At 38.7% G+C, this 26295-nt stretch overlaps 1 protein-coding gene across 11 annotated transcripts in view; it reads left to right on the plus strand.

Annotated features, from left to right (window-relative positions):
* LOC398642 (nuclear receptor corepressor 2) overlaps window positions 1-26295 on the plus strand; it is a 225038-nt gene that overhangs the window by 138978 nt on the left and 59765 nt on the right. For 10 of the 11 annotated variants that reach the window (XM_018262644.2, XM_018262628.2, XM_018262620.2 and 7 more), the window contains 2 exons: window positions 6245-6307; window positions 25462-25604. In XM_018262644.2, coding sequence (XP_018118133.1) covers window positions 6245-6307; window positions 25462-25604 — 206 coding nt within the window. The remainder of the gene's footprint in view (window positions 1-6244; window positions 6308-25461; window positions 25605-26295) is intronic. The other variant, XM_018262635.2, reaches the window with a different exon arrangement.

Here is a 26295-nt window from a genome sequence, read left to right on the forward strand (position 1 = left end):
CTATTTCTGTATAGCTATAGCCAAGTATTGAAATGGTTACACTGTATCACTCACAACAACACTTTACTCCAACAGTCTTTTATACTCTTGGGTAGTAGAATGAGAGCTGCTGAATAAGCTACAGATTTCTGTCACATTGCTTACATTATTATTATTATTATTATTATTATTATTATTGATAATAACTTGTATTTATGTATTCCACAGCACTGTAAAATAAATGGGTTTATACAATGAATATACAGAATTACATACAAAGCAACCAATAACCCATACAACAGGTGCCCAAAAGAGCTCACATTAGTATGTAGTCTAAAAATACCCTCTGCCCAGTTTATGCCCCTCACTGCAGTGGTGGGTGAACATACATAATAGCAATGTTCTTTTGCTTACAGTGTAAAGCAGCCCATATATCTATAAAAAAAATCTATCATGGGTTTAAAAGAATGCAGGTAAAAGAATATTATGAGGTGCAAAACTCCCATGAAATCTGCTGTTTCTTACCCACAATGCAGTACTGATCAGAATTGTAGCGCAGTAGCATCTGCTGCAACATGTGCCCAGTTTACTAATGCTGACGTTAATTGTTAATGCTGCTGCCAAATTACATCTTCTGTGGCATGTGCACAAGTTGTGTTCATGTTTTGGAAACTTTCAAAATTTTGCTCTATTTTTGTAAAGATACTCATGCTCTGCTGATGAAAAACAGCCCCACAGGACAGCCTGTTTAACATGTAAATACATTTTATTGCAAAGCAAATATTAGGGTCTCCTCCCTGCCAGTATTTCACTGGCCTGGCCAGTAAAAAAACATCCATGACCGGAGCCGACTTTTTCTGGTAAATGTAAGCGCCTCTGAGCAGTGTGACCTTATATGACTGTATTGGCCCAAACAGCAAGTAATGTCCTTGAGTCTCAGGAGTCCCACACATAGCCAGTGCTCTGCCCTATATTGTGTGTCACTCAATATGTTCAAAATAAATATGTTGACTCAGTACACTGTGTAGCACTGGAAGTAGCTTCCAAAAACTTGGGACAAGGTGAACCATGTCCCAAGTTTTTGGAAGCTACTACCAGTGCTACACAGAGTATTCTAGTTAACATATTTATTTTGACAATAGTGTCTCTCTACTACTGAATCTGATTTTCAAGTGTTTTGGTCATTTTACAGTCAATATGGTGACCCTGTTCAGTGGCTCTTTATCCTAAAGGCAATAAGAGCTTTGTTAGAATCCTGGAATCTCTATTGGAAGATTCAGACATGCAGTTTTTATTAATTCGGATATGGGGCCTATTATCTAGAATGCTCGGGACCTGGGGTTGTCCAGATCAAAGGTCTTTCTGTAATTTAGATCTCCACACTTTGTCTACTAATTAATCATTTTAATTAATCTTTAATTAAACCAAATAGGATTGTTTTGCCTCCAATAAGGATGAATTATATCTTAGTTGGATCAGGTACAATGTACTGTAGTATTATTATTATTATTATTATAATAGAGAAAATAGGAAATATTTTTAAACATTTTTGATTAATTAAAATGGAGTCTATGGGAGATGGCCTTCTGTAATTTGAATTTTTCTGGATAATGCGTGTCCGGATAATGGATCCTAAACATATTACTTGATACAGAAATATAGCTTGGTATAGAGGGGTCACCAATGTCAAATTCCGCTTTTCAGTTTATTTGTGCAAACAACTCAAGCACTAGGAATAATCACAACAGTGTCCAATGCCTCGAAACTTCCTAGAACTGATGTATTTTGGATATTTTCATTATAGCAGCGCTTTTAAAATTGGTTAAGGTGAGGGTGCCTTTGAAAACCTCATATGATACTGTTAGATACATGTGGCTGTAATATTGAGAAACCCATGGCTTACAGATTCCTCTATGAATGGTGGGGACTCCAGTGAGCCTAAAAATCAGACAAAACCTTTCCTGTCTTCTTAGTGGCAGACTTATGTCAATGTAAATTTGTTTGTTGTTGGATTTACAAGACAGCTTCAACCTTCTGGCCAGGGCCCGCACCACTCAGGGCCCCCCGGCAGCTCACACGCCACGATTCCCAGCGGTTCCGGGTATACGGAAGGGGGCGGGGGGTCCGGCAGCGCGTCCCGCGACAGGGCCCGCCCCCCTCTAGTTCCGTCACTGCATCTGGCACCATTACAGCCTATTTATTGTACTTCTGAGACACTGCTGTGATGATGAAGGCGATGAGAAGAATATCCAGCTGAAGCTGATGACGCCAAAGTGACTCAAGGCATCTGTAGCAACATTTGGCTTGCTTTTGTAGGGAGCAGATACAGCTTCAGGGTTCTGCTGTATAGGCTGTTGGGCTCTGCAGGTAGGACTTGCAAGCACTGCTCATTGCCCATGTGAACTCTCCATATATTACTGGCCAGTAACCTTGTGGATGCTTGCTGGTAACTAGGAGCACAAGCTAATGTCTTACCATATTTGCTTGTGTACTTAAAGGGGTGGTTCACCTTTTAGGTAACTTTTATTATGTTATAGAACAACTAATTCTCAGCAACTTTTCAATTGGTTTTGATTATTTTTTATAGTTATTTGTCTTTTTCTTCTGATTCTTTGCAGTTTTCAAATGGACGTCGCTGTCCCCTTCTAAAAAACAAATGCTCTGTAAGGCTTCCTGATCCTTCTATTCAGAAACTCTCCTATTCATTTTCCAGTTTCTTATTCAAATCAATGCACGGTTGCTAGGGTAATGTGGACCCTAGCTACCCAGTTGCTGAAATTGCAAATTGAAGAGCTGCTGAATAAAAAGCTAATTCAAAACCCATCAATAATAAAAAATGAAAACAAATTGCAAATTATCACAGAATGTCACTCTCTACATCATACTAGAAGTTATCTCAAAGGTGAACAACCCCTTAGGCAACTATTGACCAAAATTATAATAAAGTATAATAAAACTAAATAGAAAAGGCACCTATGGCAAACCAATTAAAGCATATGTTGAAATCAGAAATCACAGGGCGCCGCACAACAAAATTATTAGCCCCCCCAATGGTTAAAGAGCAAGTCAATCGCAAAATAAAAAAATTAAAATGTACCTAATAAAAGAAAACATAATTCTAAGCAACTTCCCAAAATACATTTATTAAACATTTTCTGCGCTTTAAAAGTTATTGGTGAAAACAATTGCTAATTAAAGCAGCGTTTGCATAACTCCTGGTTGTTACTTTAAACAATGTTGCAAAAGTCTTAGTTCTCCAGCAAAGACAGGTCTGTTAATCAGTTGCCTTGTCTTACATTGTATCAACAGTCTGAGCCATCAAGGTCGAGAATAGAAAGGGACAGATAAACACTGCTTTCAGTAGCAATACATATACTAATAACTTAAAAACCATAAAAAAATTGTAATGAATGTATATTGCAAAGTTGCTAAGAATTAGGTTTTCTTTTATTTTACAAAATATAATTTTTTGGGTTGACATTCCCTTTAAAGACCAAAACATATATTGCTGGCCAGGAGCCATAATGGCCCCCAGGTTCTCCATTAAAAAAGAAACCTATTGCCAATATACATTCATTATAAAATTGGTAAATGGTACACCTATAATACATAGGTGAAGTGTGATTTTTTTTTTTTTTGTGCTTGGGGAGGCTAGTTTGTATATTCTAGAGGGATTCTGTTATGTACTCATAGACAAAAAAAGTATTTGAATAAATGTATTTTCAAAATTATATATATTGTTCCCCATGCTTCTATGTATAATAACTAAAATATGGCAGGATAAATACAATGCTAAGTATATTTAATAAAAAAAACATACCAGAACACATGGCAGGATAAAAGCAATGCCAATATCGTTATACCCAGAGAACACGAAGTAGTGCCAATATATAATGCAAAGCTCAATCCCACATTTCTCTCTAAAATGGTGTCTCATATCCCCCTTCTTCTTTTATATTGTAAGCTCTGTTAAGCAAAGGCCTTTTCAACCTTTGGTATTAGGTATCAATTGTAATGTATGTTCAGTGTATACATCCATTTATTGTACAGCAGTGAATATGTTGGTGCATTATAAAACAATAATATAATTATTTAAACAGGATAAGTACAGCTCTGGTTTTAGGTATAATAACCCTAAAACACATGGTAGGATGAATGCACTAACAAATGAATGTTTAGTTTTTCTGCCTTTGTTTTCTTGTGCTTTATCAGGCCAGTTTCTTTCCGACTTTGCTGGTGGAGGGCTGGGCCAATTTGAGTTGGGGGAGGGCTGAGCCAATCAATATTTGGGGTAGGCTGGACCAAACGCAGCTGGGGACAGGCTGGACCAGTGGGGTTAGAGACGGACTGGGCCACATGGGGTTGGTGGGGCGGTGCAGTGGGAAGTAAGTGAAAGCTCCTGGCTTTACGTGCTGCCCAGTGTGTGCCTATAGGTACAAGGTTGAATGAGTCCAATCAGTGCACATTGAAACTGAAAGCAGGGGGCCATTGGCTCCTAATGAGTAATTATCATTCTCAATTTGGTTTCTTTATAGCAATGGTATAGCAATGGTAAAGCGTAACTATCGCGAAAATGAAAAATAATATAACCTTCAACATACTGAAATAAGAAACTTTCTAAATACAATTCAATCAATCAATTAAATATTCTGCATTCTTTCTGAAATAATCAAGTTTATCTTCACTATTCCTCTCTCCGCATCTGTTTCTCCTCATTCTGTCTTCATGCAGCAGTTGGGTGTCAGATATTCATTACAGTTAGATCCAATATGTCGTATAGAGGGGCTCCTTTTGCCTAGAAGATGTATTAGAGCTCAGTTTATTAAAATCACCAGACATCATGTCTCTCTACATGCAGGATTTGTGCAAAATGCAGTTATTTTGTTAGATTTTGTTTGTACTGGAATCAGTTATTTGAATGAGCTCTAATACACCTGCCCTATAAGATATATTGGATCATTCATTTGACACCCAACTGTTGCATAAAGATAGAATGAAGAGAAACAGATGCTGAGAGAGGGACAGTGAGGATAAACTTGATTATTTCAGAAACAGTAAAGAATTTTTAATTGATTGTATTTAGAAACTAAAGTTTCTTATTTGAGTATGATGAAGCTTATATGAATATAGATCATTTTTGGATAGTTCTTCTTTAAATAGGTACCAAAGTTAGGCTACTGATATGATTTTCACTGGGGTCTGATATGTAGCTCTCCACTTACTGAGCTTTCCCTGAAATCTAACCCCTACCCCAGCTTAAACACGAACCCCTTTTATACAAGGATAGTCGGTGTCATGATTTCCCTCTAAATAGCAAAGAAAATAATAATTCTGAGTGACGTTTTTATAACACTCTGTTTAAAAGAAATCCTGCTAATTATTTTTGTCTGTCCTGTAATTGCTTCTACTTTATGGTAAAACATCAGCTCCCATTAGGTACTGGTTAACAGGCTTTGTCTGTGCCAGCGCTTTGCATTTTCCGGATCCTTTGCAGTTGTATTTGATCTGTTGTAGAGCCGTTAGTTTTCCTTTCCCTCCCCAGCTGCTCGTGTCCTCTGCATTAGAAGCTTGTGGCTGTGGGGAATCTCTCCATGAAAGTAAATTACTTGTGATGTGCTTTGCAAGTAGTGCCAACTGAAATCTAGTTCACTGAACTGTAAAGGATGTTCCTTCTTGTTCCCTAAAGGGCCACCGCTAATAGTTGTCTAGGGCTTGCAAAAGCAATCTCTCTGCTTGAAGAGCAATAATATTTTTAATTGTATCTGCAACTTTTTTCCCTGCTTGGCCCATTTTGCCCTTTATGTGAACTGCATGTGTGTTACTGTGGTCCAATCAGCACTGTGCTCTAAGTGCCCGCAGCTCATTGCTCTCCCTTTCATGGCCCATTAAAAGAAACATAATTGCGAATGTTTCCAGCTTGAGAAACTAAATACAACCAATGTACACACGGAAAAATGTCTTACTTCAAAACCAAAAGCCCTTGTGCATTCCAGCTGGACAAGCCAATGCTTCCCAATCAAAAGCTCGCATTATTGATGTGTCTTCCTTCACATGCAGAAATCCACTGTGTGTTTGCCTGGGTCACTTGGGGATAACTGTGCCATAGCGCAGCTCCCTGAAGCGTTGAAAGGATAATGTTCATGTCAGTCCTATGAGACCCTGATGCACACCATTAAAGGATACAAAGAGACGCTATTGTTAACAAGCTGTTACATGGCTGAGAGATTTTCTAGTACTTTTGTAACAACTCTTCCGTAATTTGCAGCTGCCATGGAGATGAATGAAAGCTCACGGTGGACAGAAGAGGAGATGGAAATCGCTAAAAAAGGTGAGTGTGCCATTGGACTATGTCAGTGCACATGCAACACCTGGATATATTGTTTCAATGTCTTGCATCATAGGTCTGAAATTCCTACAGACATATGTGTGCATTATTATTGGATCTCTAAACTTCAGTGAAATGTCCCAAAGTTTGAACTAGATAACCAAAGCACCTCAAGTCTGCATTGACTGTTTGTATGTTTCAAATCAACCATTTAGCGGGTTGGCATGGGTTGCTAGATGCAAACATTGCAACTTTTTATATGTATTTTATCTATTACCCATCCCAATGAATGCATAGTGTTAAAGGAACAGTAACTCCAAAAAATGAAAGTGTATCAAAGTAATTAAAATATAATTTAATGCTGCCCTGCACTAGCAAAATATATGTGTTTGCTTTAGAAAGACAACTATAGTGTTGCTTTATAGATTAGCAACAGCTAGCATGCGGAAGGTTGAGTATTCCAGTAGTAATGGCATCTGGCTCTGAAGGAACTTATTTTTGTTATACTGAATTAATGTCTTTATAATTTCCCCAGTGATACAGTATTTTCCTCTTGAAGGAGCAGTAACACCAACAACAAAAATAAGTGTCTCAAAGTAATTCAAATATAATGTACTGCTGCCCTGCACTGGTAAAAATTCTGTGCTTGGTTCAGGAAGACTACTATAGGTTATACAAACAAGTTGCTGTTTAGACACAGAGGGCAGCCATTTAAGCTGGGAAAAAAAATTAGAAAAGGCACAGGTTACATAACAGATAAAACACCATTGTATTAGACAGGGCTTATCTATTATGTTGAATGTAACTTGTGCCTTTTCTCCTAATGCTTACAATACTTACAGTGTAAATTACTTTTACTTTTGATCATTTTGCCATCACTACTTTTGATTCGACATTAGGTCAGCTAGTCAAGCCATAGTTTTAATAATATTCAGAGCAGCCAATAAGTGTTCTCTCCAAATCTCACTCTAATGGACCTTTAATCGTCCATTGCTATCTATAAAGGTCAACAGCCATTCTCCCAAAATTGTTACCCTTCTAGCACTTCAGGGGGCCAGCCACACAGTTTGGGAACTGGGAATGGCCTATGTCTTCTACAGTATTTTAAAATAATATTGCAGTGTTGCTCATATCACAGTGGTAGATGCTACTTACTTCTCCCTATAAAAGTGGTCAGTAACTTCACTTCTACCATAAAAGGGAACCACACTGTATCACTGCCAAATATATGACAGGAATAGACCATCCCTGAGAGGAATACTATAAGTTACATAAACAGATTTATTTTCTGTTTGTCATCTGACTGAAAACCACTGAAGAGAAAAATCCTTTAAATCAAGACTTTCTGAACTAAATTGTCACCATGCATAACAGGGTTGTCCATCCTGCTAATGGCTAGATCAGGAATCCCCAACCTTTTGAACCCTGTGAGCAACTTTCAAAAGTGAAATGAGTTGGGGAGCAACACTAGCATGAAAAATGTTCTTGGTGTGCCAAATAAGTGCTGTTATTGCCCATTTGGTAGCCCCTATGTGGATTGTGAACCTAGATTGAGGCTCTGTTTGGCAGTGCACCTGGTTTTTATACAACCAAAACTTCCCTCCTAACCAGAAATTCAAAAATAAGCTCCTGTTTGAGGCCACTGGGAGCAACATCCAAGGGGTTGGAGAGCAACATGTTGTTCACGAGCTACTGGTTGGGGATCACTAGGCTGCCCTGTAGGGGATTATTAAGGTCTGCACCATATTCATAGGAATTTTCAGGCCCCCACTTTGGAATTTGCCGTTTGTTAAGGCCCCCCTTCCCTTACTTCATAACAAGGTTACAGAATTGATTATTTGGTTGTCCTGTGTTTTTCCAAGGACTGTATGATGTGTGATAATAAGCCCTCTTCGTGAAAAGTGGACATCATATTGCCATAAAAAAAACTGTATTCTTTGTGAGACAAGGTTGTAATTTATTTAACACTGGAGATTCCAAAGGCCCTTATACACAAGTATGTAATATACAGTATATAATATGCTCACTATGCAGCCTAATATACGGTGCTTTATAAGGGAGTAAGACTAAACTATGCAAAAAGCAAAACAAACTAAACAGTGTGTGAAATCCATTACAGCCCGCATAAAGCCAATTAATCCCGGCACAAGACCACGTGATATATTTGTGAAACTGGAAGAGCAGATGCCTTGTGATATGTGATGAGTAATACATCACCTCTGAGAGCAGTGCAGCATGCTGCAAGGATCAGATTGTTGGCAAGCAGTCGCTTAGACAAACAGCATGATGTACAGAATAAATAGTGCAGCGGGAAGTGCTGGTGCCTGCTATCTGCTGCCAGCACAAACTCTGAGTGCTCTGCTGAGTGCAAATCTGCCCAGGCTCTCACTTGTCTCATCAGGTGCACAAAGCACTGGAAATGAGTGCAGCTCCAACTGTTCAGCAGTGCAATTAATAAGTCAAGATGGCATCAGTTATGCTTTATATCTTTTTGGCCTCTATGCATTATAGCTATTGTAAAACTGCCATTCTCATCATCCACTGACAGCTGGATTCCACTAGGGATGCTGGGAGTTTGAGCTCAATAACTGTTTATGTCATGCAGGTTGCATTATAAATACCAAGCTCTGCTTATTTTTTCACATTTTTACTCTTAAAGTAGAGCTATACATGTTGAGATGTTACTGGTTACTAATTATCATAAAATTATGGGCCAGACAAGTAAACATTGATTTTACGATTGGTCTAAAACTATTGTTCTGGAAATTGATCTGTGTGAAAATTTCACTTGGGAAATTAAGAAACTTGTCAACAGATGTGAATGGCATTTGCCATTTGTTGTTTAACTATCTCAAAGAAATGATGCATATACATACAAGTTGTGCCATGGCTGTGACTTTCCTGTAGAGAATGTTACGTTGACATGGTGGGTTTTCATGAATTGCTGTATCATATGATAATAACAACCAATCGCCTGAGAACTGCACACAGGCAGCTGCAATATTATTATAGCTCAGCAGTCATCAGGCACAGATCAAAATTCAACTCAACATTTGTCTGTGGTGGAAACAGTGCCCCTCCTGGAGTTTGGCAAGGTGAGATTCTTTTCTTTGGCTAGATTTTTTAGGGTTACTCCAGCCTTTATTCATTCATTTTTGCCTAACTAACTATATTAGAAACATTTTTTATTTTGCACAGCCTATCTGTTTATTCATTTTATACTGAACAATTCCTTTAAAGAAAGCTACGACTGGTATCCTGAGCCTAAACTTAAAAATTAAGAACTTCTAGTATAGAGAATGTAATTACACTTATTGCAGTAAGTCCAGGCATAGGAGAAGTAAACACAGTGGGGCCAGAAAGCCGACCATCTAAGAAATGTCAGACTAATTGTGCAGATACGTAAGACTGTAATGTCCATAGAGACAGAAACTGATGTGGATTGGGATTTGTTGAGGTTTGTAACCCTGGACTCTCTTAACATTTAGAAATGTCCAGAGGCTTAAAGGAGAAGGAAAGGCTTGCAGCATTTGGAGGTGCCAAGTATTAGGCACCCCAAGTGATTGTAGTTACTTTCCTGAAACCCTGGGTTGTTGCTCCTATCAGCAGAAAACTGCACCGGCCCGGGGTTATACCAGTGAGCACCACGGAGCGATCCACTTCCATCTTATTCTGTTTCCAAATTTCCCGGGGCAAACGCATGCGTAGTTGAACGAAATAGCCGACTTTTTAGTTAAAGTCCAGATAATGGATTGTATACCTATACCAAATTAGCAACATAGAATAATACAGTAAAATCGAAGCTCATTGCTCTGGCTTCCTCTACGACCACCTGTGCTGCTGCCTTGGTTCTGCTTCTAGAGGCCCATTTTGTGGCAGTGAAAGTGTTTACATTATCTTGTTGGATTGCTCTGCTGCATTTCCAGTCTCTAGAGAGGGGAGTACAAATTCAAGCTGGGATCCAAGCAGAATTGCTTCTGAGAGTGCTAGAAGTCTGGCTTCCTGGGTGGAGGAGATCCATCTGCTTATTAAACCTTTGGACAGGATGCAATGCTTTGCTGGCCCACAGAGGTATTTCATTAAACAAATGAAGGCTTTTGCTGGTTCAGCAGCCTAGTGCAGAATGAATTTATCTTATTCACGCTGTATGTTGTAGTAGTCTTGCATGACTCAAATCTCTTTCTCTGGCATGGCAGAGATCTGCCCTCCGCCTGCCCTGACCTGTCCAGTGTTTCACGAGAATAAATCAGCATTTCACATGAATGTGACTTGGGGCGGAACACAGCATGTTACAGCTGGTGTGGAATAAGATGGAACTGCCTGCCAGGATCTTGATCTCATTTATTAACAACTTTGCTGTGAATATAGCTCGCAGGCAAGGGCCATTAAGCTGCATACGCATCTTTCTTCTTTGTGAAGAACGCCGCTTTCATAGCTGGTTGGCACACCTTTTCAAGGCACCAGGGCAACTTTTATTCAACATTGTAATTGTTGACATAAGTAAATACACATATAAATGCATTGATGGCTATGGGGATCTCAGGTTAAAAGGATACTGTTATTGGAAAATGTTTTTTTTTTTTTCAAAACGCATCAGTTAATAGTGCTTCTCCAGCAGAATTCTTCACTGAAATCCATTCACAAAAGAACAAACAGATTTTTTTTTTATATTTATTTTTGAAATCTGACATGGGGCTAAACATATTGTCCGTTTCCCAGCTGCCCCCAGTTATTTGACTTCTGCTCTGATAAACTTCAGTCACTCTTTACTGAGTTATATCACCCCCCCCAGTAGCCTAACAACAGAACAACGTGAAGGTAATCAGATAGCAGCTCCCTAACATAAGATAACAGCTGCCTGTTAGATCTAAGAACAGCATTGAATAGTAAAATCCAGGTCCCACTGCGACACATTCAGTTACATTGAGTAGAAGAAACAGCCTGCCAGAAAGCAGTTACATTCTAAAGTGCTGACTCTTTCTTAAAGCACATGACCAGGCAAAATTACCTGAGATGGCGCCTACACACCATTATTAAAACTAAAAAAATAAACCTGCTGGTTCAGGAATGAAATTTTATATTGTAGAGGGAATTATTTGCAGTGAAAACAATGTAATTTAGAAATAAAAACGACATCATTAAAATCATGACAGAATCCCTTTAAGGATCGCTCCTTGCCTGATGGTAGAAGCTGCCCTGGGAAGACCTTAACCGACCACATACTTTCCACATGAATATGTTGTACCAACTGTGTACCATGTTTGGGAGCAAAATGATCACAGTAATGACCATTATCATATAACTTTAATCACTTTCCGTTTCCCCAGTAGATGTAGATGGCACCAATTATAAATAAACATATGTTGCACTATGTCAGATCAATACATTAAAAGAACAAGAAGCTCAATATAATAAAAGATACAAATAAATGCAAAGTACAGTTACATTTAAAATGAACTGCTAAACAAGAGGCAAAAGCAAGGAGATCCCTACCCCATAGAGCTTACAATCTAAGAAGTTGTGCAATTTACAAACTGAGATAGATAAGTGCTGCAAGTTACACCGGTTGTCCCTGCACAATAAAGCTGGCCACAGACGCAAAGATCCGATCGTACAAATCAATGTACGTTTGGACTTTCCCATCTCCCGACCTTCCACTAACCATTCAGATCAAAGTCTTATCATTCCGACCAAATAAAGTAGTTAAAGAACAGATCAGCCGATGTTCTGCCCCTGAGAGCAATCGTACGACAAAGCTAGTGACAGTCTCCCACTGAAAATCGTACGATCGGCAATACACGAAAAGATATTACCCGCAGCTGTCAAATTTTCTAACCTGTCCGATTGACCAAACGACCGATCTCCACCAGACGAAAGATGTCAGGACTCTCCACACATGGTTCGAAAATCATACGAATCCTTGATTTGTACGATGAGATCTTTGCGTCTATGGCCAGCTTTAGTCCAGGACTGAATCAGATATTATACACTGTGCCCCAAGAGGTAGTCATTATGTTTATTTTTTAAAAGATTGAGAGAAGATTCTCTTTAGGGGAATCCAGGAGTGGAGTGACAAATGTAAGGAGCGCATTTTAGCAAGAAAATAAATCTTTGACACAGTAGTAAGAGTTCAGCGTGTATTTGCATTTTTATTACAGTGCTGTCGAAACGCATGTTAGAATTGACAGTTGACCTGTACATTGTCATACATATTTTTAATTGTTGTATTTTCGCAGAACTCTTAACTGTTAATCTAATTCAGTAAGCATTGAGGCCCTTGTGTGTGGTTTGTGTCCTGCTTCACTGTACATGCTTCGTGAGTGATCTGAACATTTTTTCCTCAAGTGTGGCCTAATATAGCCAGACCAGCTTGCCATACATGGACAGAGCTGCTTAAAGGAACAGTAACACCAAGAAATGCAAATGTTTAAAAGTAATGAAAATATCATGTAATGTTGCCCTGAACTGGTAAAACTAATCTGTTTGCTTCGGAATAACTACTATAGTTCAAATAAACAAGCTGCCGTGTAGCAATGGTGGAAATCGAAAAAAGGCTATATGGCACAGGTTAAATAGTGGATAACAGATAATACCATTATATTCTACAGAGCTTATCTGCTGTGTAACCTGAGCCTTTTCTCCTTTGAATGGCTGCCCCCATTGCTACACAGCAGCTTATTTATATAAACAATAGTAGTGTTTCTGAAGCAAATAACGTAGTTTTACCAGGGCAGGGCAACACTATTTGATATTTTCATTACTTTAAAACACTTTCATTTTTTGATGTAACTGTTCTTTTAAGATCAGTAGGCAATAATAACACTTTGTAAAAAATCTAACAACACTAATTTGTTCTAATGAACCAAATATTAAAAAGTTCTAATTACTTACTGAGCCACTAAAAACCTTAATTGGGACCCAAAAAGAAAGACAGTAAACTGTAAATAGACAGTAAATATTCTAGAAATAAGAGAGCGGTGACCTTTATTTCTATAATAATAAAACTTTGTGGCAATTGACGGGATAAATGACATTTTTATGCTTGCATCTGATTTTAAAGGCTGACAGGTGTTGAATATGTTGCTGTTTAGTATACAAAAATGGATTAGGCCTATGGCACATGACATATACTCTTTACTCAATGTGCTGCGGGCCCTAATTTCTTCTAATCAACCCCCCACTTTCCTTTTTGTAGCATGGGAACTGTGGACTTTGAGCTTGACACTTTAGGTGTAACATCTCTGTTCAAACCATCATAATCATCATCATGGGCATAAGAACAGCAGGAGCAAGAAGTCAAGTCTAAATAGTTTTCCATTTCAGTAAACATCTCTTTGGCATTAATATGAAAATAAATCTATTTACAGAGGCAAATACAATATATCAATAGTTTATGGTATTTACTGTTTTGCAGAAGCTAAATATAGCGAATTTTCTTCGTTACTCTGGTTGTAACCTGCTATGGTTAGGCACAAAAAAGAAGCAATATTTTCATGGTAAAAGACTGGCTTAAAGCACTATCTGCTATTGTATATGAGTCACTGAAACATATATGCCTGGAAATGTCTAGGCATGCTTCTTTATATGAAAGATTTGCATTTGAATGTTACTGGCCCTTTAAGCAATGCATGTTCCAAGCGTGATCACTCTCTGTGGTGCTCCCAGGTTTATAATACAGCTTAACACTTGTCAAATAAGTTTCCATTCCCACGACTTCTGAGAAAATCCTGTAAATAGCTGACTTCAGCAAAATATCCTAATGCAAATATTAATAGCCTGCTTGAGCATTTACTGTCAGAGACCAGAGATATCTGTTTATGGTGGGAAGGTGTTGGTCAGGGCTGATGGGAGTTTTGTGGGGAAGCTGCTGGTTTCCTGTCCTTGCAATTATAAATATATATAGGGTATACTATATGGAACCTTTGCACGTTTGCTACACTTACATGATAGATTCTTTTCATGGAGGTACGGTTTAAGTAACTGCAGATTTCACTTTTTCATTATGCTTTGACTGGGTTATTCTGCAGAAATGTAGGCCAACATGCGAGACAATTCTTCTTATGGATGCCCCTCAGGCTTCTTTTGAACTACTAATCCCATTATCCCCCATGAGCCTCTGAGAGCTGCTGTTTAACATTAGCTGGAGAACCAATATGAATGTTATCTAGTGATGACTATGGTTGACCCAAAACCCAAGCATCAGGTGGGTTGCAAGTAAATATGTGTGTTAGGGTGGGTGGCAGCAGTCCCGGACTGGCAATCTGTGGGTTCTGGCAAATGCCAGAGGGGCTGCTGTAAGTTGCCATAGAAAGTGACTATTAAGTGGACTGTTGGGGGCTGTTTGGGCCTCTGTGTACTAGGAATGACAGGGCCTATTTTGAATCCCAGTCCAGTCCTGGGTGGTAGGTACAGATTGCTCTAGGGTGGACCACTTAAAAGGTGCCCCTTTCATCTTAACATTTTGTTTTTGTACCTCCCTGACCCAGCTTTACACATCATCCCTGGGGAGTTGTGCCAAAAAAATAGGAACACGTTGGTCAATCTAGATGCAGCTTTTAAATTGTTCGGTTAGAGTCCAAGTCTAGTCAATAGTGTGCTTTACAACTGTTTTTCTTCTTAGTTCTGCATAAGTACCGTAGCATGTTTATAATTAATATTGGGGATGCCAAGAATTTATCTATGTTAGTAACCATCTGAAAACTGGGCATGGAACAGAAACACCTGAAACACGATTGTCTAATGCAAGCAGAGCCCCCATTTATGCTGGATTATTGCTGCCAAAATTATTGGGGTTTCATCTCTCCTCTTCTGCTAACTTTTTATTCTGTCTAGTTCTGCTCAGAGTTCCAGTTGCCGTGCTTTGCTGGCACTGGATGGGTTAATGATTTTTGGTGCCACGCATTCTCTATATCTGTAGGAAAGAAGAGCGGGGAATAAAAAAAAAATCCCAACATCTTTAATACACTTGAATAACCCCTTCAGCACGACTGAGGCAGAAAGCTTTGTTATGTTGGAACACACTCAGATGTGAAAACGAGAAGAGGAGGAGGATGGGGAGAGGCAAAAAGTGAGAGAGGAGGAAGGCTGGTGCCAAGATAGCCGCACCCTTTGACAACCTGGGTCTGTGCCACACTCTCTGCTATTAACATACTGTCTAGAGGTCACATTCAGACGAGAGGAGCCCGCAGGTCAGGCAGCAGAAGGATTATCACTCATTCTGTGACTCCTCCACATAGCAACAGTATCAGTGCCCCAGCTGGCAGGAGACACGCATCTGCAGTGCTGTTATCTGTGCGTTTGGATTCTTTTTTACCCTCTACCCAGATTTCATTTTGGAGTGGCTGGCACTTGAAATTGCATTAGCCCCTATGTTGCTGCGCTGTAGTAAGGAACGGAGGTAGGTAGAAGATGCAACCGACGGGAAAGGCAGCCAGTGAGGTAGAGAGAAGTTCAGTTCCAGCAAGTTACTCTGGGAGGTGAGAAACTGAGCAGGGTGAACCGCGAGGGAGAAGAGGGGAGGAGGGAGAGGGAAAACATTTTAGAAGAGGGAGGATAGGGAAGTGAAGAACAGTATTCTTTGGCTTTAACTATCAAGTGGGAATAATATGAAGGACTAGATGATATTTGGGGGAAAAAGGTACATCAAGGAGGGTTAATATATTACATTATGTGCAGAAAGCGGGCTTAAGGCTTACATTTGTCATGGGAGCAATACTTTTACTTAATACGCTCTCTTAGGGGGAGAGTTGACAGGAAGAGAAAAGCAGATTATATACCCCAAAGGATAGAACCATGTGACAACTTCTGCTCATCTGTCAGGAGGTTTCTGTGACACTGACCTGGTTTTACATCCCGATCAACAACGACTGCTCATTGCTCCAGTGTAGTGGGAAGACTGGAATACAATTTAATAAAGGATCCTGTTCTCCGGGCAACCTCTATCCAGCCAGGCTACAGTTTGGAACAAGAGAAGCTTTACACCCTGCTGGGGCAACTGTGCAACCACATGAAGGAGTCCTAATAATGTTGTTTTAACCTCATTGGTGTGGATACATACTAATTATTTAACCATCCGCCACAGAGACCATTGCCGTCCACTGAAGTAGGTACGATAGTTGTATTTTTCTTGACAATTATCCTATGAAGTAGTCAACCAGTAATTGCCATCATAATTATTGTGACATACGACAGCAAGAGGGGTTATATAGTCATACTGAGGACCACCATTTTTGGATGGAAGTGGCTGATTATTAATAGCTGTGAATAAACTTATTTGTGCTACAGTAACCCCACAATGTAGCTGCAGATTTTGCTTGTTAGTTTAATGTGACTGCTGCAAAGGCTCAGTGATTATCTGTTATTTGGTCTGCCTTTTGACATTATTGCTTCAAGCAGTGAAGAGGTTAGAAATTCATGTAAAGTTATATAGTGACTGTCTTACTACTTGCCTCTGGACCTTTACGCTAGTAAATCTTTGTCTGCCTCAAGGTAAGTTACTTATACTTTAACTCCTTTAATGTTCTTTAATGTAACCAGTGACATTTTTATGACTTCAACATTACATGTGCACAAATACCACTTCCACTTCACTTTGTTTCTTGACAGATCTACCAAGTACATTAAGAGACTTTCTTACCTAACGTACATCACCTTAAAGACCTCTCATCAGCATTTCTATACACCTCTATGCATTTACAGAGCTATGTAGCTCCCATCAATATCTTCATACCCTTTCAGAAAGTCCACTTGCAAGTCTGTACCCTTTTAAAGCATCCACTAACACCTGTATACATATATAGAGTGATCCCACTAATGCCTTCATACCTAACCATACCACAGATTTTCAACCTTGACCTACATACCCTTACAAATTACCCACAACTGCCTACCCGTACAGAACTCCAAGATACACCACCATATGATTGCAGAGTTCCCACCAATATCCCTGCACTGTCTTCTAGCACTTCAGTGCCCTTAAAGGAGAACTAAAGCCTAACTAAAGAAGTAGGCTAGAAATGTTGTACATAATGTTCTGGGCTTCTGTACCAGCCCAAGGCAACCACGGGCCTTTAGCAGGGAAGATCTGTGCCTCCAAAGATGCCCCTGTAGCTCCCCAACTTCTTTTCTGTGGATTCACTGCACAAGCTCTGTGCTGCTGTCACTTACTGAGCTAAGGGACCCACTCACAATATACAGTACACATAGAATAGAAATGTCCCAATATAAGGCTGATTACTAATAAATACAGATAATTACTACATGGCAGCACAGAAACCAGTACAACTAGCATCAGAATTTAATAATCAACCTTGTAGCATCAGCTTATATGTCAGGCCAACCTCATTTTCTGCTTGATAATTTGCGACAGCCCCTAAGCTTAGCTTCTCAACAGCTGCTCAGAGCCCACTGTTGCAGACACTTTCCAAGATGGTGACCCCCTGTAACAAGTTTGAACTTGAGGCTGGAGCAATAAGTTCAGTATATAAAATTAAATTTTTGGCCATTTTAATTTTAAGGGTTTAGTTCTCCTTTAAGAGACATTTAAAACACTTCTGTTGACAAGCGGAACATCTTCCAACATGTCCATGCCCTTACAACATTTATGCCAGCACCTCTGTGCCTTTACAGAATGTATCTCATCATTTCTATGCACTTATAGAATCTCCACCTTCATCTCACTATTGTTACAGAACTGTCAGCGCTTCTGTAGCCTTACAAAACTTTTCTTAGCATGTTATGTTACAGTATCCTTACAATATGCCCATCAGCATCTTGGTGTCCTTATAGAACTTTCAATAACACCTTGATTATACTTCTGTGCCTTTAACAAACTAACATTAGCACCCTCATTTCCCTACAGGACTTCTACCAGCTTAGTGAAAAAATGTTAGTCTCACAAAATTTTACATTGTGATCCTTATAATCTGCTCTATGACTGGGGTCACGTGAGAAAACCTCTCAATACTTCGTTTTTTTTTTCAATAATATTACTGCTTATTTTGGAGCAATACCGTAGCTCAATTTTATTTCTGTCATCTTGCCAGTTGCCCAGCCAATTTTATATAATGGGGCATAAAAGTGGTTTTTAGAAGTCTAGTTCTGGTTGCCCTTCCTCCCAGTAGTGTCCGTATCATGCTACCATCTTTGCAGCAGTCTACAATCGTTTTTTCAACTGTCATAATACACATTCTGAAAGCCTTTAAGACTCTATAGTACCACTGGAGTAGTTGATGGGGACTTCTGTTCCATACCATATAGAAGGTGAAAGGTATGTCATTTCAACTGCCCAATGGTGCATATAAACTGCTCTTGTACTAGACCTTGTCTTGGTTCGATCCACCAGTTGTTGGAGTATATAGTTCTCACTGTTCCCAGCAGAGCAATATGACTGGTAATTCACAAATGCCAGAAACCTGTTTTTTCAGTTAAAGGAAATCTATACCCTCCAAACAATGTAGGTCTCTATAAAAAGATTTTGCATAAAACAGCTCATATGTAAAACCCTGCTTCATCTAAATAATCCAATTTCATAATAATATACTTTTTTAGTAGAATGTGCCATTGGGTAATCTTAAATTAAAAATTGCCATTTCAAAAAATAAGGGCCGCCCCCTGGGATCGTAGGATTCACACAAACAAACCGTACATGTTAGGTCACATGAGCCAATTAACTGACAGAATCAGGGGCGTAACTATAGAGGAAGCAGACCCTGCGCCTGCAGGGGGGCCCAGGAGGTATAGGGGCCCCACAAAGCCCTAATTCATATACAGTTTCAATAAATATTGGTAAAACAAGTCAACTGCTAAAAATTTTGGGGGCCTGAAAAATAATTTGCTGTGGGGCCCAGTAATATCTAGTTACGCCACTGGACAGAATGCTGTCTTTTGCTCCCACACTTCTTCCTGTTAGAGTTGTAGTATTTCTGGTCAGATGATCTCTGAGGCAGCACAGAAAATATCATAAAATGGTGGTTCGAGGCAAGAGATGTAAAAGGGCAACATTTACTTAAATATATAGACCAGTTTGGTAAGATTCTTTAATATACAACTTAATATGATATAAACTAACTGTTGCTTAAATATTAATTTTGGGGGTAAAGTTTTCATTTAAAGGTGAACTATTGCGAAAATGAAAATTTAATATTAGCTTCATCATAAAGAAATAAGAAACATTCTAAATACAATCAATTAAATATTCTGCATCATTTCTGAAATAATCAAGTTTATCTTCACTATCCCTCTCTCGGCATCTGTTTCTCTTCATTCTCTCTTCATGCAGCAGTTGGGTGTCTGATATTGTTTTATAGTTAGATCCAATATATCTTATGGGGACTTCCATAGTAGATTAATTAGAGCTCACTCAACTGATTCCAGTACAAATAAAATCTAACAAAATAACTGCTTTTTACACATATCCTGCATGTAGAGAGACATGTCTGGTGATTTTATTAGACTGAGCTCTAATACGTCTTATAGGCAAAAGGAGCCCCCCCATAAGATATATTGGCTCTAACTGTCAATGAATATCTGACACCCAACTCCAGCATGGAGAGAGAATGAAGAGAAACAGATGCTGAGAGAGGGATAGTGAAGATAAACTTGGTTATTTCAGTCAGTACATACATTTTTAATTGATTATATTTAGAAAACTTCTTATTTCACTTATTTCAGTATGCTGAAGCTTATATTAAATTTTAATTTTGCACTAGTTCCCCTTTAAATATTCTCCATAAGAAAAATAAAGAGTGTAATATTGTTTAATCTTTCTACCTCCGTATTAAACTGATCATATATATATATATATATATATATATATATATATATATATATATATATATATATATATATATATATATTATAAATAAAACAATTGGATCCTGCTGTGGGGCAGATAGAACAACAGGCCCAGTGGGCTCATAATTAATAATGCATGGTTTTAGTATGAATTAGCAAATCAGGCCATGCTGCCAAGTTGTGGGCCTTGTATTGTCTAAAAACTCCCCTGTTTACCTGACTTAAATTTTGCCAAAAACAAGAGTTGGCCATGCTGGAATATAGTTATGGTCACACTGTGCATAATATTAATCAGTGTTTGTAAAAGACTTTACAACCGTTGTCATTAACCTCTTAATGTTATGAGAGATAATTGATGCTCCGTGTAGTGTTTTGCAGTGGTAGAAAAGGGGTTAAACGCAGCACCGACAGTTAAACATGGCAGCAACTCTCCAGCACAGAACGTTCTGTTACTGCAGCTCTGTGAATTAATCTTTTGCCATCTCTCCCGCTGATGTGCATTGCTAATTATTGAAGAGTACACGATGGCCAAATAAAAGCCATCCTACAGCCCTGGGTTGAGCTCTTTCCTGTGATGAATGCAGTGCCTTTGCGGTTGAAATGTGAATATGCTAGCCGTTGTATCTTGTGTATTTGTAAATAAAGCCTGTGGTTTGACACTGAGAGATGCCAGTGATTGATCCGAGCAAGGCTCCCAAGATGTTAGTAGCATTAGTATAGGTAAGCCAATAAACCACATTCCTGATGCACCATAACAGGTGGTCACGCAGTGTTATCACTCTCTAGAGGCAGGTGTGTTTGTGATACTGGGTAAAAGGTGAAATACATTCACTTTTTTTGTCTTATGAAACTGAACTTCCAACATCATCCTCCAACTGATAAAAACAAAGTTCCCGTTTAAAACAGGTCTAAATATCATCAGCTTATTGTGAAAAAACAGTATGCACAGTTGGAAGGAATATCTTAAGTCATTTTGTTTTATGTATCAGCTCCCCAAAAAAGTCACAAAACCCCTTTTTTGTTTCTTGCTGTGCTTTTTGGTTTTTGGAGTGAGCACAGTGATCTCTCACTTGGAAATCAAAACCAAGTCAGAGGCTGCCCAGTGATATGAGTCAGGCCTGGCCTTTTACTAACAAGGGCTAAGTGTAGAGAAATCTGCTCAGTAAGCCATGTTTTTTCCCCCACAATTCTGTGGTACCCCCCCCCCCAGAATTCCTGTATAATACCACTGAAGGCCACTAGACAGTATACAGCGAAGGCCACTTCCCACAGACACAAACTATGCAGAAAAAAATAGATTCAAATATTCTGCATGTTTGTAAATGGTGCACAAGGTGTATTCACATGTTTCTGAACATCACAGAGATGGTCTGGGTTGGATACTACTAGGGTTGCGGTTTAGACAGTCTGGTTTTAACTTGGCCTGTTTGGTTTAAAACTGGGTTTCAGAGCTCTGAAACTATTGCTGGGTCCACTACTCCCTGCCGCAATGTGATTGCCCCCCACTGACATCTTTAGGTTGCCCCTAAATGGTATCCCTCTGGCCCCTCCACTTCATGCACTCATTCTCTATTTGATTTCTGAAACAGCAAAATATGGCTAACCTATCAAATAATAACAGTGTGATAATTGGCAATTAGGATGCAAGCAGAGCCCAGTAGCACAATGGTCAATGTCAGGTGTTAAATATGGGACTCTTTGCATCTCTGAGCACTGCACCTTGCTCTTCAACCATAACAATGGGATTGAGTAATGTAAGTGGGCAGGGCAAGTAAAGACACAAGGCCATTTGCTGTGGGCTCCCAAGCATCAGAGGAAATTGTGGAAGAAAAAACAATTCTAATGTGTTAGATATTTTCTGCATAAACATTAGAGTGATATCCAAGGCACTGCAAATCCTAGCACCTTTCACCCACAGCCATAGGCTCTCCTCCCTCTCCTCCATATATGGCCCAGGCTTCCTACATTGTCAGGGGTCCCCACATTTAAACCCTGGCATTGTCATTGCACCTTTGGTTCCGTTCTGGTTGCATTTTTTTATTTTATGTTAGAGGAAGCACAGGAGGGCTGACCTTGATGGGCAGTTATAATAATTTTTTATTTAGCCAGTGCTGATATATTCTGCAGGCAGTGCATTATGGGGATTACTGTTGTCTTATTCAGCCCAAACTATTTTGTACAGTATTCAGTTACTAAATGGACACCCTATAGTCTTAATCTGACAATGTTTTAGGTATCATACATAGCTTGTAAGGTGAAGGGACTCCCAGTGCCTGTATAATTCTGTTTGAAGCTGCAAATGTTTACCAGAACTAAATAAGAATAAAGTTTATACAAGTATAGGATCCCTTATCCGGAAACCCGATATCCAGAAAGCTCCTAATTACGGAATTGCTCCCATAGACTCCATTTTATACAAATAGTCCAAATTTTAAAAAATGATTTCCCTTTTCTCTCTAATAAACAGTAGCTTGTACTTGATCCCAACTAAGATATAATTAATCCTTGTTGGAAGCAAAACCAGCCTATTGGGTTTATTTAAAGTTTAAATGAATTTCTAGTAGACTTAAGGCATGAAGACCCAAATTACGGAAAGATCCATTATCCGGAAACCCCAGGTCCCAAGCATTCTGGATAACAGGTCCCATACCTGTAATAAATAATGTCAGGCAGTGGAAAAGAGAACAGTAGTTTGCTTTACTACTTTCAATACTGTTCCAAGGTTTGGGCAGTAATCCTGGTGTCTGATCCTAAACGTTTGATCGGGATTGGGGAATTAATGATGCAGGTACACTGCAGGCACCATGTTTTAAGCACCTTATCATAATGGACTTGTTAGAATTATCTTCTAAGCCGCTGTTTCATTAGCTCAAGGTAAAATATGTGGCATGGAATGACAGATGTTTGACACTGTGTCCTCCACATTACATTTCAAAAGTGATGGCAAACCTGTGGTGCTATAGTTGTTGCTGTACTGCAACTGGCAGCCCGTATCATTGCCTGGAGCAAGATACTGGGGGTTTTATTTCATCAGTAGCTAAGCAGCCATGGGTTTGCAGTCTCTTTTTTCTTTTTCTGACTAGACTGCTAGCCGAAATGTTAGTCTCCTTAATAAATACTTTTTTCACCATTTAAGATTTGTCTGTGAGGACATTTTTCTTTCTGTTGTTTCATTTATTTCATGTGTCCCAGGCTCATTTGAGAAAATTCTATACTGTACGTGAGTGCCTGCTATTTTGGACATTATTTTTGGATATATATACAATATATATATATATATATATATATATATATATATATATATATATATATATATATATATATATATATATATATAAATTAGGGTATAGTGTATTATAAATTCAAAGACTGCCTAGTCTTCCTTAATGATACGTGGTTTAACTGGGCAAGTTTCACCATCTTCTAACTAAAACTGAATAAACATAAATGAGGTACTTAAACAAATGAATAAAAGCATTTCATAAAATGAGTATGCCCGCCGGTGATTTTCATTCTAGCCAGTGAGAAGGCAGTTTGGGGAGATTAGTCTACCCCCAGAAGAAGAGGTGATTTTTCTCAGGGCAACTAATCTCCCTGAATGTGACCGTGTGTCTCAGCCTTTAGGGGCATGTTTACTAACATTGGAGATAAATAATGTATCTCGAGAGATAGCCGGAGATGTTGCCCCAGCAAATTAGATTTAAACGGTCACCTACAAGTTAGAAAACAAAAGCAAATCTGATTGGTTGCTATGAGCAACATCTCTAGAGATATTTATCTCCAATGTTAGTAAACATGCTACTTAGACTTCCTCTAAGTACTTGTGCTTCTGCAAAAAGTATGATCGATGTTTGTGGCCCCACGCGTAGCTTGTACAGTATGTTGTACAGAAAATACTGTGTCCACACACAATTCTGTACATGCTTAGATCACCCCATTGGGCTTCAGATACACAGCTCCCAGGTTTTAGAAAATTGCACAAAGTAAAGTTATTTGCACAAAAATAAAGAGGTTGTCATTTGAGACATCTTTAATATGGGTTAAAGAAAAGCTAAAGAGATAGTAGAAGCACACGGAAAAAAGTATGTATAGGGTGCTTATAAAATATAAATAATTTAAGAAATTGCTAACCCAGTTTCACTAGGTGGAAAAGAAATAAAATAACACCGGAAATGGCATGACCATAATATGTAAACATTGGAATGGAGCTTATGCAAATCACCTCTTTATAGAAAGGGTAATGAGAAAATGTACTAGCCCTCCAGAAGACGTCATAATGACTTATAAAGGAAAGGAATCGTGGTTAAGATATGACACGGTTTTATACAATTTTATTTAAATGGGAATTGTCATTGGTATAAACACACAACTAAACTGTAGGGGGTGCTTAATAATTCTATTTACAAATAGAAATTTATTAGTTAGTTTAAATATGCTTCCACGCGTTACCTCTAAGCCATGCGCTTTTGCATAAAAATGTTGAGGTCTATGCACTAAACATATTGAAATGCTAAAATAATTTTGTATAAAATCATTTAATACTTTCTTAGCCCCACTCACCTCTCTGCACACACAGCTTTTTAAAAGTGTGGCCAAAAGATCATTGTCACACACAGAGAAAAGGAAGTTAGAGAATGGTGCAATGTAACTTTTTTTTTTGCTCTTTGACAGTTTATTGCAGATTGCTGACTGACAGCGACTCACAGCATTGTTGTGTTGCAGCTGGAATGTTGAATTTGAGGAACTCAAAAATAAATCTTTATATGTATAAATAACTATAGTAACAAATACTATTTGTGATTCTGTTTGGCTAGAATAATGAAGGTCTAAGTGGTTGCTATCGGCAAACTCAAGTTACTACACAACTATACATCTTATAAAGTGGCTTTCTGGTATCACTAGATGGGTAGTTGGATGCATGGCCCGTGAGCCATATACACAACTCCAAATTACTAGTGTGCCACTTCCATTCCTTGAGCTTTGGTTATTTCCCTTAAATTAACTAAGGAAATGTGTGGCTTAACTGTACCTTAAGTAACATATTTATGCGTAATATTAGTGTAAAATTAGCAGTTACAGTAAAACACATGGTTTCATAACAGGGAAAGGCAATATAAGCACTTTGGCAGAGCATACGGTTAATGCCATGCCAACTCTATATCCTGTTTATACATTTACTCTGAACTTGTCAGTTCAATGACTGATTCCAGTGGCACTTCTGTGATAAAAGTCCTCATATCAGTAGGCTCCTGCCCAAGGTCTGGGATTAAACAATGACGTACTAATCCTTCATTTCTTTCCAGTGCAGCCTCTTCAATGATTAACTCTACAAATCTTTTCCTCCTCTTCTCTTTGGAACCCAGGTCTCTTTGAATATGGACGTAACTGGTCTGCCATCGCCAGGATGGTGGGCTCCAAGACTGTGTCCCAGTGCAAGAACTTCTACTTCAATTACAAGAAGAGGCAGAACCTAGATGGCATCTTACAGCAGCACAAACTGAAAATGGTAAGAAACCAGAGACCACCGATGATACTGATGTCTTACAGGCCAATGCCTCTTTTATTAGAAGTTTTGTTTTCTCTACTGTGCAATTTGCTTTTGACTCAAATTGCACAAAAATATGATATGCCAGGTGTTAGTAAATTGGAAGTACATTTTATATGGCACATAGATCAGCTAAAAATATGCCCAGTCAACATGGACAGCTGTAGATGTGATCTGCTTTGTGGCCCCTGAATGAATAGTAAACGATTAGTGCAACTGACCCTGAACATTATTAAAGTTCTTAGGAAAACTATACCCCCCCAAACAATGTTGGTCTCTATAAAAAGATATCACATAAAACCGCTCATATGTAAAACCCTGCTTCATATAAATAAACCATTTTCATAACAATATACTTTTCTAGCAGTATGTGCCATTGGGTAATCATAAATAGAAAATTGCCATTTTAAAAAAATAAGGTGATCTCTGAGGCAGGACACAGACCATCACGAAATGGTGGCTGAAGGCAAGAGATGTAAAAGGGCAATATTTACTTAAATATATATATTCCAGTTTGGTAAACTATCTGTTGCTTAAGTATTCATTTGGGGTGTATAGTTTTCCTTTAATCTCTACTTTGCTGTTCAAATCAATCTTCCATGGAAACCAAAATGAGCAATTTCATGTTACACTGTAGACCCTCAAGCAGTGC

This window comes from Xenopus laevis, chromosome 1L (assembly GCF_017654675.1).
Source record: "Xenopus laevis strain J_2021 chromosome 1L, Xenopus_laevis_v10.1, whole genome shotgun sequence".
NCBI classification, from domain to species: Eukaryota; Metazoa; Chordata; class Amphibia; order Anura; family Pipidae; genus Xenopus; species Xenopus laevis.